This window comes from Sinohyriopsis cumingii, chromosome 3 (genome assembly GCF_028554795.1).
Source record: "Sinohyriopsis cumingii isolate HCF-2022 chromosome 3, ASM2855479v2, whole genome shotgun sequence".
In the NCBI taxonomy this organism is placed as follows: Eukaryota; Metazoa; Mollusca; class Bivalvia; order Unionida; family Unionidae; genus Sinohyriopsis; species Sinohyriopsis cumingii.
This window is the reverse complement of record NC_142963.1, coordinates 125,240,053-125,260,020: the sequence shown is the minus strand read 5'-3', so window position 1 is coordinate 125,260,020 and position 19,968 is coordinate 125,240,053. Positions and strand designations below refer to the sequence as shown.

Sequence of the window (19,968 nt, the reverse complement as noted above, 5' to 3'; positions counted from 1 at the left end):
TGCACAGGTTTACAGTGGGAACTGAATTAGTACAGCGAGTCCTGAATTCTTGAGTTTTATGGACAAACATGGAATCGAAGCAGAATACATCCAGAACTGTAGAGGTTTTCAGCCTTGGATTTAGTCTCTCCATTGCATTTTACATTGATATGCATATTCACAGACAATTAGTATAGTAGTAGGAAAAATAAGTGACAAATTTAGATACATATCATAAACAAGACAAACAGTATGTGGGGGGACAAGATCATAAGAACAGGCTGGAATGGAGAAGTATAATAAAAACAATAATGAGTAGAAGTGTGACTCTCCTTTTAGTGTGCAACATTATTTTCTCAGCTTCAGTAAGAAATTACATCAAAGAGAAGACAAAGGGTGTACAGTTAACTAAACCAGTGTGAATTTAGCTACTTAAAAGGTGTATCAATTTGATTTTTAACCTACTGGTTATATCTGTTCTGGTCTGTTCCTGTCCATTCTGGTGATTATGTCCAATGAATCAGTATGGTTGGAAGAAAATTTGGCATATTTGGCAGAATATGATTATCGGTATACACTGTACTTCTGCCTGAGAGATGTAAATAATTTTATTTCTTGATTTGTTGATTCTGGTTGTTGTTCATTTCAAATGTATAATTGAAAAACATTGATGCATTCTCATATTTTGTTACAAATATTTATTACAGATACATTTCTCCAGATATCGGTGAATATAGCTTAAGTAAGTTACAACAGTTCTAGTTGGAACAATGGACATTTTTAAAGAAACTTTAAATGAGCTAAAGTGTAAACTTTTCGGCAGCATGTGATGCAGGATTGCTTAAAACTTCTCCATCTCATATGGTCACCATGAAAAATCCATTTGTACAAACTGATGATGACTTCTTGGTAAATGTCAGAAAGGCATAATTGACGATACTCAAAGGTCTACAAAAATTACTAGAGTCAAAATTTATAAACTCATACAGCTGTGGCAAAAATGATGGACTAGTACCTTTGCTGTTGTTGCCACATTTGATTAGTTGGTTGATTTAGTTTGGCTTGGGGTTTTTCTTGTTGGGGGTGTAATAATATTAGGTGGAGGAAGAACCCCGAAAGACCACCAATCCAAATTGGTTGATCTGTGACAAAAACTTGCTCTGTGAGATGTGCAAGTGATGTAAAAGCAAGTACCTTAGTACACTTGGGCACATGGAGCCTCTGTTGATTTGATGTTTATCTCCAACAGGCAAAGTCATTTAGACATGAGATCTCAGGTCTCGGTAGATCATTATGGCATTTACACTATTTTCAGATGAAGAGAATATATATATATATGGCAGCCAGTTTTAATGTTGAAGAAAATCCAAGTACTTTTGAGACACCAAACACCACTTAATGTAGAACCATTGACCTTGCACAACTAACTGACAACATTCTCATTTACACATTGGAGGCAAGTAATCACATGACAAGCATCTTGAACCACTCAGCCATGGAAGCCCCTCAGATCTGTATCACATACTAGCATCTTATACCACTCGACCATGAAAGCCCCTCAGGCCATAGGTATAAGTCTCATATGAAAGACTAGAATTGGGAGATAGAACCTGTGACAACTGGATTGAAAGTGTAGAATGTTATTGCTAGACCATCAGTCATGATGATGATGCTGTTGACAATACAGTTAACTGCAGTGACATTGATTTTATGAGTACTCTGGGGAAAATGATTCCTTGACTTTCATCCATTTTTTAAAATCTAATTAATGATATAAAAATGTTTGACTTGCTATATTTCTTTTGTTTTTTTAAAAACTTTATATTAGTCTTGCAACAAGCATCAAAAAAGGACATCAGTAACTGAAATATATGTTCTTACAAGAGATGATATAGCGTAAAAGTAGGCAGAAATAATGTAACATCACTTCCACAGGCTTTAATGGATTTTTTTTCTGACAAATCATGTATTATAAGTTTACCAAAACATTTATTGAAGAAAAATAAGAACAAGGAATCATAGCATCTGACCACACATTTAAAGCAATACAAAATTCAGTTATTATTCTAATCAAAAGCAACATGCCTGAGAACAAAGAAAAATAGTAAAACAGTGATCACTTTAGTAAACACACAGTTTAGTAAGGATTCAAATTCGTGATTTCTGTATTAGACTAGAAATCCCTACTATAATAAAATCTGTATTCATGGATATTAAATTAGTAGGTATTAAGGGACTGATCAATGACATATACAAATAATAAGCCTTCATGAAAATTTGTGATTTCACAGTATCCGAGACATACATGGCTGACATACAAACAAACAAATGGACAAAAGATTGATTACAGTGAATGAATACAAATAAAAATATGTAATAGATTATATGATGTATATGAATTCAGTAGATTACCTCCAGCCAGCTGTCATTTAAATTGCTTCTGTTCCCAACCCAGTATTAAAATCGCTTCTACTGCCCACTTACCCATAACCAGAAATTATGTTTAAAAATATGCTTCTGTAAGGGGCAGTGTTTTTCGAATAAAACGTATTTGACGGTGGATCATAATTCTTTAAAATTGCTTCTGTTGTGGGTTGTTGAATTTGAAAGTGCCTTCCTTCCAGGGGTATATGTTTTACTGGAACAGTTCTGCATGCTTTTTTCTAATTTGTTGAAGTACTTTGGTTGTTATTTCCCATTTTTGGATTATTGTCCTTTCAGAAAACAGTAGCAGCAAATTGCAAAAGTTGAAGGTTGTATGAAGATTGCAATAAATGTACTTTGACCACATCATGTACTGTCTGTAGTCCTTAGTCAGAAGGAACATAATCCCCAGTATTGCGAAAAGATTTAAGGCAAAATACAAGAAGACAGGGTTGAGGTCATCAGAGTGCAACATCTCCTCAAAATTGTCATCTATTGTTGTACATAATGGAGGATACTTCATCGGCATCTTTGAAAGTGGAAATATTTTTCATAATATTTTCAGCTACTGACCTTCCAGTCCAGTCTTTCAATATCATGCAGTGATCAAAGATCAGTTTCTTTATCAATGTACTGTGCCACATACCAGCAAACCATCCTGTTTTGCACAAAACCTTTCTGTTCATTTCACCAGCCACTCAGTCTTCCAGACAATGTCATGGCTGACCATACATCTGACAGCCCAGTGAAACAAACATTGTCAGTTTCCCAGTACAGTTGGTGGGCCCAGTGTTATCGGCAGAGAGAAATACTGTTCTGCACCTTGGGACAATGGTACTACCATTACCATGCTGCTTGGTATATTGTATGCAGACTTGGAAGCAGATTTTTGGTTTTGTGGGTTTAGTGCTTTGGTTGATTATGTCAAGATTTGACAGACATCTGACACTGAGTGGTTCCATCACCAGTTGATCTTTCAGTAGATTTGTGCACTTTGAGGGTGTTTTATTATAGATCTCTTTGCAACAAGGTGGAATCACAAGCTATCATGGATTCAGATGCTTTGCAATTAATGCTTTGACAGATGGGGTGAGCTTTATGGCTATGCCTTCCTACCACCTGTTGAGATCTTGAGAGTTATTCATACAAGAGTTGCTCAAAGGAACTGACACCCTATGGGCCAAAAAGAAATTTAAGATGGCCATTGTGGTACAGTAGTCATATTGGATGTGAGACTGACACCATTTTCATTTAGGACCGACTAGATATCATAAAAAGTCTTTTGGTGAAAACCCCATGGAAGTAAGCAGTAGTAAGGAAATTTATTTGATAAAAACCATAATGTCCGTGTTGGATGTCAGATTGGTATAAGTTTCATTTTGGACCAACTATACAACATAAGAGGTATTCTGGTTAAAACCCAGTGTTGATATGACTTCTATGTAGGATGTGTAGTGATAAGAAAAATTTCAAAATGACTCCCAAGGTGTCCATATTGGATGTAAAACTGACACTTTATTTAGAACCAATTAAACATTATAAAAAATCTTCTGCTGAAAACCTATGTTGATATGACCATCCATCTAGAAAGATGGGCACTATGTTGGTCATTTTGGCAGTCAGAGTGGCACATTTTTTATTTCAGACCAACTAGATGTTATAAGAAGTATTCTAGTGAAAACCCTATGTCAGTTTGACTTATTATTTAGAAGGAGTAGCAGTAACATTTTGGAAATCCAGTCAGCAGCATTTTCATTTAGGACCGACTAGATATCATAAGAAATATTCTTATGAAAATGCAATGTCAATATGACTTTTCATTTAGCTGCATGCCTTCAAGTGGACCCACATTTGTCTCCAGTTGGTTCCATGGATTTAAGGCTTCACCAGATTTGATAGCTAAAATATGTTGTGATCTGAGGGCACACCAGAATCCAAGTGGTTATCCACTCTCCCTCCTCCATCAAGTGATACAGGACCCAGTACATGTTCTCAAGCATTATTGAAATGGATGGAAACAGTCTTGAAACCCAAGATCATTTTATTCTGGTTGAGGCGGGAAAAGAAGATATAACCCTTCAAGCCCTAATGTTGTGACTGTAAGGGTAATATGCTTGGCATATTCTGCAGTATCAACAGATCAGATATGCCTCAACAGAAGAATTCAGTTCAGTAGACATCTCACCGAATCATGCACTCAAATGCAATGTTTTGATGTGAGACATAACAGAAGGTGTTGGCTTGCAAGCACAGTGAACCTTGTCTAGTTTTTATGTCTGAGGTCTATTGTTTCAGAGATGAAAATCTGCTAGGTCCATCTGATGCAACACAGATGACCACCAGACCCATCTGATTTCAGTACAGCCTCCCAAAAGGAATGGGTTTCACTAGGAATTTTTCCTTGTTAAAAAACATTTTTTTGTTGTTGGGGTATAGTCATGAAATGCAAGATGACTATTGGTTAAGCGGTCTTAATATTAGGAGAGCAGTTTATCTTTCTTATATGGAATGCAGCCATTCTTCCCTTGACAGGTGCTTGTGGTAGAGGCTTAATGCTCATGCATTTCCTGTTATCTATTCTCCTAATATTAATGTGATCATGAAATGTATTCATTGGAGAAAGTTATTATTATAGTAAATTATGTGTTTCTGAGAACATTTACCCAATATAATTGTTAAACCCACCCATATCGCCACACAGATGTGAGCATCCTCATTGTTGTATTTGCTCAGCTTAAACTGGTAAACAACCAGTTTATGCATATTCACTTAGCAAGTTGTAAGTGGAGGTAATGGATAACAGTTCCTTCCCTTTGTCAATATGGTATGTAGCTAGAAATTAAAATTTTCATCTTTCTAAAAGGGCTGGATTCGTTAGGTAGCAGAGTTTTTCATAATGTTAATCTGATTAGGTATTTATTTTTGGAGAAAAATAATTCCATAAAAATGTACTATTTCAAAAGTAAACATAGAAGACACTCTTTTTTTTACTAAATTAAATGTGATCAATCATCATGACAACAGTTTTGTCATGTAAAGATCATGTGGATTTGGTATTTAATTGTTAGTCCTTGTTCATTATATTTCTTACAGAGGGCATCTTTAGTTTATACACTTTATAACCCTTGCACTGAACATTTGAAGAGAATTGGTAATGAAATCCCATCACATGTTGAGCCATCATTAACTCATTCAGCCCCAATCCCGCCCATAGGTGTGATGAAGCTATATACTACTTCCGAACTCTGTAGTGTCACAGTCATTTAAAATACAACAGACTGGGTAGCATTACAAAAATGCAGACAGATGTAGTTCTCCAATGATACCATATAATCTGGACTTTCTACTCACATTACAAAATGCCTGTTGTTGGGATCAGATTTCATGTCCGGAATTTAGACTTTTTGGCCCAGGATGTAAGGCAGACCAGTCTGAACTGCACACAGACCGGTGAACCTTTGCAAAATGTTGGATAAGTTGGGGATTGGGAGTAAGAAGTGGCCAGGTAATGAAAACTATGGATCTAATAAGCAAAAAACAAAAACAAAGAAGTCCAACTTTTACCCTTCTGCACATGCATGAGTTAAATAACCAATGAAAAATGATGTTTCTTACACAACTAGCCATCAGTGTAAACGAAAAATTGTTGGAAGCAGCTGTATTTGAATGTGTTAAGAATTAAATGTGTTTCCTAAACCCCATTTCATGCAAAAATGACAAAAATCTCTTGGGCCAAATGAGTTATGTTTGTTGTGAAAACTCCATCTTCTTCATGTTGATAACTGAACCTGCAGAAACACTGGAAAAATATTATTTTTAACATTTAAGGTTATACTAAAGTAATTCCAATTTATTTGCAAATTTTTAGAGTCAGCTTCAGGCAACACTCCTAGAAAAGTGGATGTTAAGAAAGTTGATGTCAGCAAATGTGTGACAGATAGGGTGTCCATGATTCACAACCTTACCAAGGGAAAACAGGTGTATATTCACTGTATTTATTATATCTCTCTTGAAAATTATTAGAATATGTCTATTCATCTTTAACATTTTGTCAGTCTGGTTTATTTTCCAAAAGTGTATATTTTTTATATTTTTAAATTTCTGTTCTTTCTTCACTATAAGTAATAATTTTCTTCTGTAATAATTCCATTTCACATACAGACTACTTTGAATTCATTTATATTTATGGTATCGTTATTGATTGGTTTGACAAATAATTACATTGATTGTTACTTTATTATTACTTTATCTTTTTGACAAATAATTATATCTATTTTTGGGTTGTCATTACTCATTGGTCTGATATATAATTACATTTTTGTCTGTTCTGTAGTTCCTGGTTATTGTATCCTTGATAAAAAAAATGCATAGATCCTTTTCTGCCCTATGCTTTCTTTTGATTCCTGTTTAAAAAATATAGGATGCTATAAAAAGTCCTGTTATTTAGAAATTTGTCAGATAATTCCAATATTGGAGATATTTTCAACCTTCATAGTTTTGGTTATGCCAACTTCCTGTTCTGTCCAACCTGACAAATGTTGAATGTCTAGAAATCTATGAAATGCAGTTTATTACATAATAAAATGTACTCAATGTCCTTCACATTACAACTCATCTAAGTCAGATATATTTTCGTGTTGTTGAACAGAGGTCACTATGTTGGTTCTGTGGTGTATACTTTTTTTTTTTTTTATGCATTGGAAAAATATTCAATTTATGTGCAATAATTATCATGTATTTTATGAAAAGCTCTATCTTACTTGATTGTTTCTACCAAAGGTGAGACTGATATATGAAAATGTTGTTTTATAACCTTCTAGCCAAGGGGTAAGAAGTTTCATGTGACGAGTGAGTTGCCTTCTGTTGGGGTAGATGACCAAGAGATTCAGTCAGACAGTCGTGAAGTTCATGCATTCATAGATAGAGACCATGATTCCATTAAGTTTGAAGAAGAGGTGGGTTGTCAGATACCTATTGCAAAATAAATGAAGCTTCTAAAAAGTGATAGTCAAGTTTGTAGCATTATTATGTAAATTCTTTTGTTAATATATCAGTTACCTCTAGCTGAATAGTGCTTTAATGATGAAATTGTGATTGTTTGTATTACTTGAGTCTGTTGATGTAAAATTACAAGGAAGAACTACCATGTTTTATTTGGAATGATATTGTAATTTTATAGCAACAATATAGGTTTTAATTTCTTTGGTAGTTAAAATATATAATTGCTGCACAAGTAAAATATACCTGGGATCCAGGGGAGGCAATTTTAATGTTGGGATACTCACTCATAGATGCAATTTTCTTTTCATTTTAATATGAACTCTGCACAGTCAAAATACCCTGACATATATTTTTAGAAAACTGCCTTCCCTGGGTACCATATATGTTTAAACAGAAAAGCCCTAAATGGTATAGTATAAATTTGCTGGTAACAGTGTCATACAATTTGTTGGTAATCACAATACATGTGTTTTTCTTGCATTTTACTGAGAAAGAAAAACCATCACAAACAGATTATTTAACAAAATTTAGTAGACATATGCAGTTATTTTGACTACTGCTTATGAGAACATTGGTTATCCTATTACCGTGGCCTTTTTTGACAGCTTTACAAGATTTGTTGATCATTTTCATATCTATAGAAAGAATATGTACAAACAATTATTGAAAGTTAATTTTGTGTTTCAGTTTCACATTTTAAACCTTACTAATGTTTTCTTTTCAAAACTGCTTTTTGTAAAATGTCTTATCAAAAGTAAGTCAAAGTTACACCAGTGCTCAAGTCATGTCTTTAATTTTACAGAGTGATAAATTAAACAATGCTGTTGTTTGACCTTCATCTTGTATATACTGTTATATATAGGAGTTTTTATTTTCCAGAGTCAGACAATGACACATGAGTCAATATCTCAGATCATTCCAAAGAAATCGACTGGACATGTAAGTTGATATGACATCTTAGTCATAGATTGTTATGGTTCAAAAATAAAGTTGGTTAAGTCCCAGAAATAGTGTTTATACATGTAATTCATAATTTAAATTATTCAGGTCTCTGTCGTAAACCTTTACTCAGTGTTTCAAGTTTTAAAAAATACTTCAGACTTCTAAACTTTGCTCTTGAGTAAGATATGATGGTGGCACCAGTTTTGCTTTTAACCAAGTGTCATACGATTCTTCCCACTCCAAAGTCTTTTTGACATTCGGAAGAACCTTATTTTAATATTTTACAAAACCTGTTCTCTTGAATCTGATTATTCAACAAATAAATTTATAGAAATCCTAAATTAACAACTTTAATGTGGATTATTAGACTTGAATAGTGTACTTCAGAATTAGTGGTAGTTGGCTAGCCAATGGCTAGTACATTTCCTGTTGAATCTGTAGTTTTCATAACTTCAGTACACCGATGACTTGTATAAAGATTAGTTTTCACCACTCAGCTAGTGAAAGATTTACTAGTCCTTCTTGCTACAAAAAGATGTTGAATTCTTGGCCTGAATTACTTATGGAAAATAAGCACTTTCACTGTAGGGTATAGAACACATTGTTTGACATGAGTCTGCTGCATGAGTTTAATTATTCCCATTGCTTTATTACTAGCCATAGGGTGGAGTATATTATGCTATGATGTTGTCCATCCATCCATTGTCTGTTACCAGTTTCATTTCCACAAAACAACTTGAGTGGTCCTGCTTCTGCATCTACAACAAATTGTGGATAGCTTGCACTTGGAATAAGAAAGAACCCTACTGATTTCAGGCTGAAAAGGTCAAAGGTCAGGTCACTATTACTAATTAAGGCATGAGACTCGTGAATTTTAATGTTTACTTCTGCTCTATCGCCTGGAGTATAACTTCTCATGATTTTTCATCATGGCAGGTGGACAAAAGATAAATAGTAATTGCAATCATTTATAAATTGTGTGACGGAAGCTGTTACTTGGTTGCATTAAACATACTAGTACAGTGTTCTTTGTTCAACATTGATCATGTTGTTAAATTTTATAAAAATAACATCCAGCAAAGTGGCAAAAAGATATGAGACAGGTTTTAAAAAGAAATATACACAAGGGTTCCTGTATATAATGGATTCGAGGAAAGTTATTTCTTATGCATTTTATAGCATATGCCTGTATGATTTCTCGATCTCATGGTGAGATGGGTGACTTAGTGAAGCACATGGATGCAAAGAGGCATAAGGATAATGTACATTGCAAAGATAGCAATAAAAACCTAGATTTCAGTTTTAGAGCACACGATCACAGCATGATTAATGGGGAATGCTTGTTCATATGATTCCATATCCTCACTAGCGACGGTTCCAATATGTTAATCTAGAATGGACTCATAAAAAAGCAATTTTACACTGCTAAATCTGTTTGCACAATTACATACTTTCCTTCCAATACACATGTAATATCTTCTCTGGTACATGTCATACTTTTGTTTGGCTGAACAACTAAGAAATTTTGTATTTTTAGACATATTTTTAACTTTTTAGTTTCAAGAAACTGTCAGAAATACTGATGAAATGCAAAGATAATTTGGATTTACTTCATATGATAAAGTTACATATGTGATTTGAGGCTAATAAAAAATTTCAGATTTTAAAATTCAATCTTCTTATAGGGTTTGTATATCCATTATGTACAGTAACTAAATTACAGGCAATTTAAAAGCAGAGTACAGTTTTCATTTCACTTCTCAAACAGTTGAGTACTGAGAACTCTTGTACTACAAAACTAGTTAGGGTTAACATGGGGTTTTCCTTAAAAGACTTATGATGTCTAGTTGTTCATGAATGCAAATGGTGCCAATGTGATATCCAATACCCTGACACTATTATTAGGATTGGGAAAGATAGGAGTAATTTGGACAATGCTATTACAACTGTGAAAGTTATGAGTATTTTGGGCACACTGTTGCTAGGATTGGGAAAGAGAGGAGTATTTTGGACACACTGTTTCTAGATTGGGAAAGAGTGGAGTATTTTATGTGAAATGGCTGTTTGTTAGTACATATCTGGCTAGTTATGGAGACAAGTTGAAGATTCCCAATGTGAATATTTAGTTATTTGTGCACTTTAAAAAATTTCTTCCAGAGTCTGATGCCAGATCCCATTATTCGCTTGAAAAGAATTGTTGGATTTGGAGGATGTACATTCAGAGAGGTAAACAGAGTTAAGAAATAGTTCCATCTTTTGATTACTAATTTATTTATGTTTTAAACATGTGTTTGCTTCAGTATAAGTACAGAAATGATGCATATATGCATATTTTTTTTGCATTACATTATAAAGCCATCTGTGGTTTACATGAAAACATATTAGTATAACTTTTTAGTTATGTGTGTCCATTTATAAATAATTGTCTGTTAATCAATTCACAAATTGTATGTTTTTTTTTGCAAAATGTAATTAAATTATCTTGCATTATATAGAACACATTAAAACCAGGTTTGATATAATAGTTGTAGACCAAGTGTAAAATTTATATCATTTGTTCCATTTGCTGAAGTATGATACATTTAAATACCATGTTGTACATGACTCAAAGTTGTTTTTTTATCAGTAAGTACTGTAATCCATGGCCCTAGCAAATATCATTGTCATAGTTTTTATTTAGTGTATGCCCTCTTTGGATTCCAAAAACCAAATGTAACTATAGAATACTAATTATAATGACTGTTTTGTTATTATGTACCAAAACATTCATTCATTATAGCCTGGAACCAGTATAAGTTTGAATGTAATATTGTGTTTGAAATTTTAATTCATTGTTATGGTTTTGTACTTGAGAATCCAATCATAAAATTATACCTATATTCTTACTTGGAGGAAAAACTGTAGTTGTTCAGTAATTTTTTACCTTGTGCAAAGCATTTACCATCCCAAAGTTGAATGGAATTGATTGAAATTTATTTCGTTACAGGCATTGTGGACCCTGGATGGCACCATGGTAGTGTATCCCTGCCATGCTATTGTTGTGGCCATGAAAATAAACAATGGACACCAGCGTTTTTTTATAGGTCACACTGATAAAGTTTCCTGTGTCAGTATGGATGGGAGTTCCAATCTCCTGGCATCAGGTCAGACAGGGCAGCTGAGTGTGGTCAGAATATGGAAATTCCAGTCAGGAGAATGTCTGGCTCTGTGTAAGACTCATGTACATTCCCTACAGAATCTAAGGTAATGATGTCTTCAGTTATTTTGTCTCAGTGCATTTCCTTTTTACTCTCATGACAAATGTAAACACTTGTTTTGATACAAAAATATGTGCCAAAATATCATTAGTTTAATAGAAAATTATTCTTAACAGAATATTTTCAAAGAATTTTTATTGAAAATGTTATCAAACAGTAAGATCTATGGACTAATCTGTCAATGCAAGGTTTTATTTTTTGTGATGACCTTGTTGTTAACCATATCAATAAGTATGAGCTCTTGATTGGTAAAATCTGAAGAAAAAAAATAAAATTTCAAATTATTTTTACAATACCGAAGTAGTTCATTGTACAATATATTTATGATGGAACTTTTTGAAAAACTGTACCACATAGTAATATTTTTGAAAGGAGCAACTGTCTTCAGTTTAATACTTTAGAGTGAAATATCAGATTTTTATGCTCTGTGTTTTTATTTTAATTTCACAACATCATGATTTATCATTTCAGTTTTGCTCACAAAGGCAATCTTCTTTGTGGAGTTGGAAAGGATGGACAGGGTAGAAATGTAAGTAGTCTTCTGTACAATTTTAGTCATCAGCTTCAACAAACAGTAAAATCTATGCTGTAACTGAACTGTTATTCACTATTCAGTGGAATAGGAATATCTAAGTACCATTTTAATATTCTTAATTTATCAATTGGAAAATGCATGCTGCAAACGCAGATTAAAAGAAGGCTGCATATATCCTATAATTAGAAAATGAAATTATCATTAAACAAAGAAATTAGTATAAAGAATACGATTTTTAAAAACTACAAGTTATATTTTTTTAATCTCATTAGCCTCTATTTTTTTGTTCAGTACTTTTGGAAACTGTCTTAGGATGCCAGTCAGCTTTGTTGATTCCAGTGATAGAGTGCATAGCCTTTGGTTTGGTCTTTAGTTATGCACAGCTGTACTCAGTTTCAGGAAGCACACTTTTCTCACTAGTGATTTATTACCATATTTTGACCTGTTTGCTGCAATGTAAATTAATGTATCTTACTGCATCATCATGTTGAGGAAACAGACCCACATAAGGACATACCTTTGATTGAAGATGTTGGTTAGGGATGTCAGTGTGAATCACATTGATGGTAAAACATCTAGCTAGTGTTACAGGAGTTCTGGGTTCAGTTCTGATTCTGATTGCCCCAGTCACATCTGTGCAGTATGGGTCATTTAATTGTTTTCTTCTTTCCCACAGATGGTGGTGATATGGAATACATCCAAGGTGACAAGGAGTCAGGAGGTGACAGTGATGGCCAAAGCTCACACTGATGTGGACATAATCAGGATGAAAGTGGCAGCTTTTGATGACACACGGTGTGATTTAGAAATTTGGTCCTACATTGTTAAAGCTATTTGCACACAAAACTCAAACTAAAATTACCTAAATCATTTGGTCCCCCTGCGGGTCCGGGGTTGTAGAATTGGACCAACGTGCCTCGCTATGTGTCGTAAAAGGCGACTAAGTAGAGGCAACCTGTTTGCCGTAGGTTGCGTCCCGTGTCGGGGGAGGAAAGGATCCTGGTAGTTGAGCAGAGGCTTTCCATGCAATACACTACTTTGGCCTCTACTTCTCCTAGACGGGTGGTCGGGATGGGCCCGGTTCCGACAAATCGGCTGGTCACGCCGAGCCCTAGGGAGTCTTTATTTACTCTCTCACCTTCTTTATCTGTCTCCTTGTATCTCTCTTGATACCACCGTTGCCCCTATATTCTATTCCTTTATCTTTCCCATTCCAAGTCTTAGAAGACTTCCTAGAAGGCGGTGGCTTAACGGGTCAATCGGGGGGTAATTTTACCGACCTTAGAAATTGGCATCTTCAGGGTCAATCAAAGGTAATTTTATCAACTGAGTATGGCATCTGTGTATCCCTGGCACTTGAAAAGTGTCCCCTTGTTGGGCTCCTTGGTGGGTGGGGAGCACGGGTGCTGAATTTTAATTAAGCCAAGATGGAAACATCAAAAAAAAATCAAAATAAACGATCCAAAACTCTGTCTGACTCGGATGACGAACCATGTAGTGTGGACTCGTTTCCACGCTTCATGGTGATACAATCTAAAGATGCCACAAAATCCCTTGCTTCACTCTCTCCGTTTATGATAGAGAAAACTATAACAGGATTGATTGGTACGCCAAAGAGCGTTAAAAAGATGAAATTGAGTTGCCTTCTTGTGGAGTGTGAGCGACGAGGTCAGTCAGACAATATCAAGAAACTTAAAACTTTCTTTGATATTCCAGTAACCTCATTCGCTCACACCACACTCAATACGTCCAAAGGCGTGATTCGCTGTCATGACTTGGCTGGAGTCACTGACGCAGATATCATTGAAGGAATGAAAAGTGAAGGTGTCACTGCAGTCCGTTGAATACGTATCAAACATAATAATAACCTGCAGGACACCAACACCATTGTACTCACCTTCAACAAGCCAACTGTACCCAAAGTGGTCAAAGTTGGCTTCTTGCAAGTGAAGGTTGAGATATACATTCCCAACCCCCTTCGATGCTATAAGTGTCAAAAATACGGCCATCATGAAGATCGATGCTCAAAAAGCCAAATATGTGGTCGATGCGGGGACAATTCTCATCAAGAATCTGATTGTAAAACAACCCCGCATTGTGTCAACTGTGGCAAAGAGCACCACGCCAGTTCCAAGGATTGTGATACCTGGAAAATGGAGAAGGAAATATAGAGGGTAAAGTATACTTCCAACATACCCTATCCAGAAGCCAGAAAAATCGTTCAGGCCAAAATAGCCCACCCTGGTCCATCGTTCTCCACCGTACTGAAGAACCATCCTAAAACAACGAAGGACACTCAAACACAAACAGAAACACCTGATTCAGTACCAAGCTCAAACATCCCTCATTACCAATCACAGAAAAACACGGCATCTACACAAACTACATTCAATACCCAACCACCAAAATCACCGAAAAGTCAAAAAAAGTCTCACGGAAACAAACAACAAAAGGGGTCAGATGACCCCATCAAACTCTATAACAGGTTTGGAGACTTGGAGGACATGGATGCAGAAGAATCTGCTCCATGTCCTCAAGGTAGCTCCAGACCTAACAACAAAAAATTCACCCCCGTACTTACTCCAGAGAAATAACCAGATTGCCTCCGCGAAAGGTCTAACCTAGCTCCAGAATCCTCAATATAAACTTATAATGAAGAACACCATCATACAATGGAACTGTAGAGGACTTAAAGCCAACTACCATGATATTCTTCTGCTTTTAAATGAACATGATCCTGCAGTACTATGTTTTCAGGAAACATTTTTGAAAAATACAGATAACATCACACTTAAAAACTACTCCCTGTTTAACAACTATTCTCAAAATGCTGACAGGGCCTCAGGAGGAGTCTCTGTTATTTTGAACAACAGAGCCCCTCATAGCGTCATCCCTTTAAACACAAATTTACAAGCCATTGCTGTAAGCGTCACTCTTCATCGAGTGATTACATTTTGCTCTATTTACTTACCACCAAACACTAACCTAGTTCCAAACGAATTAGACACCCTTGTTCAACAACTTCCCGCGCCATTTATTTTACTCGGGGATTTTAATGCCCACAACATTTTATGGGGATCAAATAATATAAATGACAGAGGTCACAAAGTTGAAGACTTTATTTCTAGACACGATCTGTGTCTATATAACACTAAAACACCGACATATTTACACCCAGGCACGGGGACATACACATGCATCGATCTGACAATTTATTCTCCTTCGCTGCTTTTGGACTATGAATGGAAGGTCGCTGATGACCTTCACAGCAGCGATCACTTCCCAATCTTCCTTGTAAATCTTAAATCCACAGTTGATGAAGTAATTCCACAATGGAATTTAAAGAAGGCTGACTGGGCCAAGTTTGAAACACTCTGTAAAACTAGGCTGAATGAGGATACAGTTTTCAATGTCGACGACCCCATTCAGCATTTTACATCTGTTTTAATAGAGATTGCAGAAGAATCCGTTCCCAAGTCCTTGCCATATTGTAAAAGAACCCAAAAACCTTGGGTCACTAAGGAATGTAAGGAAGCCATTAGACTACGCCGAGAAGCATTAAAAAAATTTAATAATCATCCGACGCCCGAAAACTTAAATATATGTCACATTGTCCGGGCCAAAGCTCACTGCACAATCAAAGAAAGTAAAAGAGCATCATGGAAGAAATATGTTTCTTCTTTAAACTCTCGTTCCTCTGTTAAGAAAGTTTGGGACACTATAAGCAAAATAACCAGAAAGAGAAAACAAAACCCTCTCCGACATTTGACACTGAACAATAACAACTTTAATTCAAAACGTGACATTGCAAATATTCTTGCTGACAGTTTCTCAAAAAATTTCTCATCATCTAATTATTCAGAAGCCTTCCGAAAACTTAAAACTCAAAAAGAAAAGTCACGTTTAAAATTCACATCCAACAACTCGGAAAGTTATAATCAATTGTTCTCACTATCGGAGCTTAAGGAGGCTTTAGATAAGGCCCATGATACATCCGCTGGGCCTGACGAAATACATTACCAGTTTTTGAAACACCTTCCAGAATCATCATTAACATCTCTTTTGAAACTCTTCAATGATTTATGGATTACTGGTAATGTACCAAACATCTGGAAAGAAGCAACTGTAATACCAGTCCCCGAACCCGGTAAAGATAGCGAAGACCCCAACAGCTATCGACCAATTGCACTCACAAGCTGTGTGTGCAAAACAATGGAACGAATGATCAATTCTCGGCTTGTCTGGTATTTGGAAACTAACAATTTAATATCTCCTTTCCAAAGTGGCTTTCGATATGGCCGGAGCACCAATGATCATCTGGTTAGACTAGAAACATTTATTCGCGATGCATTTATTAAGAAAGAACATTTAGTAGCGGTTTTCTTTGATTCAGAAAAGGCCTATGACACGACTTGGAAGTACGGGATACTAAATGACCTGAACGATCTAGGTCTAAAAGGCCGTCTGCCCTCTTTCATATCCAACTTTCTCTCCGACAGAGAATTCAAAGTAAGAGTGGGCTCTACCCTCTCAGATCTGCACGAGCAAGAGATGGGTGTGCCCCAGGGCAGTATTTTATCTGTGACGCTCTTTAACATCAAAATTAATAGCATCACCAAGTGTTTGACTCCTGGTGTGGATTGCTCGTTATACGTTGATGATTTTCTAATATGTTATCGATCAAAGCACATGCATACAATTGAAAGACAACTGCAGCAAAATATAAACAAAATTCAAAATTGGGCCAATGCAAACGGTTTCAAATTCTTGAAATCAAAAACGGTATGCATGCATTTCTGTCAGTTACAAAAACATCACGATGAACCGAACCTCACGCTGGATGGAACACCTATTCCAGTTGTTGAAGAAACAAAATTTTTAGGTATAATCTTTGACAGAAAACTGACCTTTATTCCACACCTAAAGAACTTGAAAGCTAAATGCTTAAAAGCACTTAACCTACTTAAAGTAGTAGCGCACACTGACTGGGGTGCTGATAGAAAAGTCATCCTAAATTTATACAGAACGTTTATTCGCTCCAAACTAGACTATGGTTGCGTTGTGTATGGTTCAGCCAGAAAATCGTATCTTAAAATGCTTGATCCAATTCATCATCAGGGAATAAGACTGGCTCTGGGAGCATTTAAAACATCCCCATGTGAAAGCCTGCTAGTTGAATCGAACGAACCACCGTTATCGCATCGTAGAGAAATGCTTTCCGTTCAGTATGCTCTCAAATTAAAATCAAACCCTCTGAATCCTGCTTTTTCGGCTGTTTTTCAACCCAAATACAAAACTTTATACGAAAATAAACCAAACGCCATACCTTCCTTTGGCATTAGAATATCATCCAGCCTTGACACCACAAATAAAAACCTTTCTAAAATTCAGAAAACGTCCATCTCCGAAACACCACCCTGGCTAATTAAACAACCAAAAGTTCTTTTTACGCTACACGATGGAAAAAAGTCCGAAACAAACCCTTCTATCTTCCACAACTCTTACCATGAACTCCTCACCGAATTTAAAAACTACACCAGAATTTATATTGATGGATCAAAGGATGAGGAAAAGGCTGCTGCAGCCTCTGTTTGTGGAAATCACACAACGCAAGTTCGCTTACCAAATGGAGCATCAATTTTTACAGCCGAAATCAGAGCAATAGACCTTGCTCTGCAACATATAGAAAAGAAACATATTTTAAACAGTATCATCTTCTCCGACTCGCTATCAGTACTGCAGTCACTACACAGTAGAAAACTGGAGAACCCATTATTAAAAAACACTCTTCAAAAATACTGAGCTGAGTGTCTCCCACAATATAATATACTGTTGGTTACCTAGCCACATTGGCATTAAAGGTAACGAAAAAGCAGATCACGCTGCTAAAATGGCCCTTACTCAAGAACCATCTGATTTTAAAATACCATATACTGATTTTAAACCTTGTATCAGAAAATTCTTTCGTCAGAAGTGGCAGGCATCATGGAATGATGCCATGAATAACAAGCTTCATGCAATCAAGCCAACTCTAGGAGAATGGACTCCTTCCTACAGAACCATTCATAGGGAGGAGGTAGTCATTGCAAGAATCCGAATTGGTCATACTTATATCACCCACACCCACATACTAAAAGGTGAAGACCCACCAGAGTGCGTTTCTTGCAATGAACCATTCACTGTCAAGCACTTTATGATAAAGTGCTTTGACCTACAACCTACGCGCGATCGTTATTACATTGTGCATGACATGAAAGAACTTTCTGATACTATAAACATCACTCGTATTATAGAGTTCCTGAAAGCCGTAAATATTTGCTCAAAACTCTGACTTTTATGCTATCGCCATGTGCAGTTTTATGCAATATATATACCGTCCCATTTTAATACCTTTTCATCTTTTTTCATTAACATAGAACATTTACATCTCCCGTTGATCGGGAAGCTTTATTTTGCACCGTTACCATCTTACAGTTTTTAATTTCAACCAATTCTTCTTTTATATCGCTGGTTGATATAGGACCTTTATAATTATTTTAAAAAGTATACAAATTACATTTTGTTGACGCTAAATAGCCTAACAGTGCTGATGCGCCGTTAAAAAAATCAATCAATCAATCAATCAATCAACCTAAATCATTTGGTGCACAAATGATTTCAACACCATTCATTTTGAGATACATCGCAACACCACATATTTGATATCTTCTGAAACATGATGGGTTTTTTATGCAGATATTTTGATGCCATCATGACCTATTGAAAAGTTGATTTTTTTTCTTTCTGCGTGAGTTATCAGCTTTCATCTTTGGCTACTTTCAGTCATAATGTAGTTGCCTCCCTTGTGATTTCTTGAACATTGCATCCAGATATATGCCCTAAAATCATGTATGATGATGTGCTTCTCACTGGTTAGTACTTTTTCTTGTATATAGATTTTATTACAAATTGGACAAATCATGTTGTGAACAGACACTTAAGTTTGAAATTTAAAAATAGTTTAAAGAAAACTAGATGTTGTCAACAATATTTATTTACCTGTGGCATGTGATGGTTCCCATAATCAACCAGCCCTTTTTACAAAATGCACACTTCCACAAGTCCAGGATCAATGTGGTGGATTACGTTTAAATAGACCACTCACTTGTATGGAGGAGTGGTGTTGCTCTGTAAGTTGATAGGAATAGTGTCGAAATCATTCATGCATAAAACCATTTGGGTCATTTTAGCTACATTTTGACATGCTTATGTGAAAATTCACAAAGCCACAGACACAGGTAATATTTGAGATGTTAAGTAAAAAGTTAGAAAATATTTCTTGTAAAACTTGAAGCATGTGATTTAGATTTTAAAATTTTTTTCAGTCATATTGCTATGATGTCTGCAGTATGGCATTTTATAGTGATACCTACCACTTGGTCATCATGCTGCAGACATGTAGCATCATGCCCCACCAAGTCACATTATCCTGACACCAGGCCAACCAGTCCTGACACTAACCTCTTAATGCTAGTGTGACTTTTATGAGCCTTTGGTATGACTCAGCCAGGTTCGAACCCTCAACCTCCTGCATCTGAGGCGGATGCTCTGACCACTTAGGCCACTGGAGTGGTCCTGTAAAAGGTTAAGAATATTATATTTAGGGAATTCAGACACTAGATGCAGTTTAATATGTTGCTATGGATATCAGTTTGTCAGTTTACATCCGAAATACTTTTCTTCTTCAAATACATTATCTGATCAGACTGTTAGGAATATTAGTCTGCTACCTCATAAATCTAGTCCATCTGAAAGATGAAAAACATCTTTTTTTTTATCTCATGTAAACAA

General features: G+C 35.7%; 1 protein-coding gene across 1 annotated transcript in view; it reads left to right on the top strand.

The window, feature by feature from the left end:
• LOC149803781 (WD repeat-containing protein 90-like) overlaps positions 1–19,968 on the top strand; it is a 126,263-nt gene that overhangs the window by 24,423 nt on the left and 81,872 nt on the right. The window contains exons 7-13 of the mRNA XM_089953570.1: positions 6,272–6,381; positions 7,224–7,358; positions 8,284–8,343; positions 10,504–10,572; positions 11,333–11,589; positions 12,075–12,132; positions 12,815–12,933. Of these exons, the coding sequence (XP_089809696.1) occupies positions 6,272–6,381; positions 7,224–7,358; positions 8,284–8,343; positions 10,504–10,572; positions 11,333–11,589; positions 12,075–12,132; positions 12,815–12,933 (808 nt within the window). The remainder of the gene's footprint in view (positions 1–6,271; positions 6,382–7,223; positions 7,359–8,283; positions 8,344–10,503; positions 10,573–11,332; positions 11,590–12,074; positions 12,133–12,814; positions 12,934–19,968) is intronic.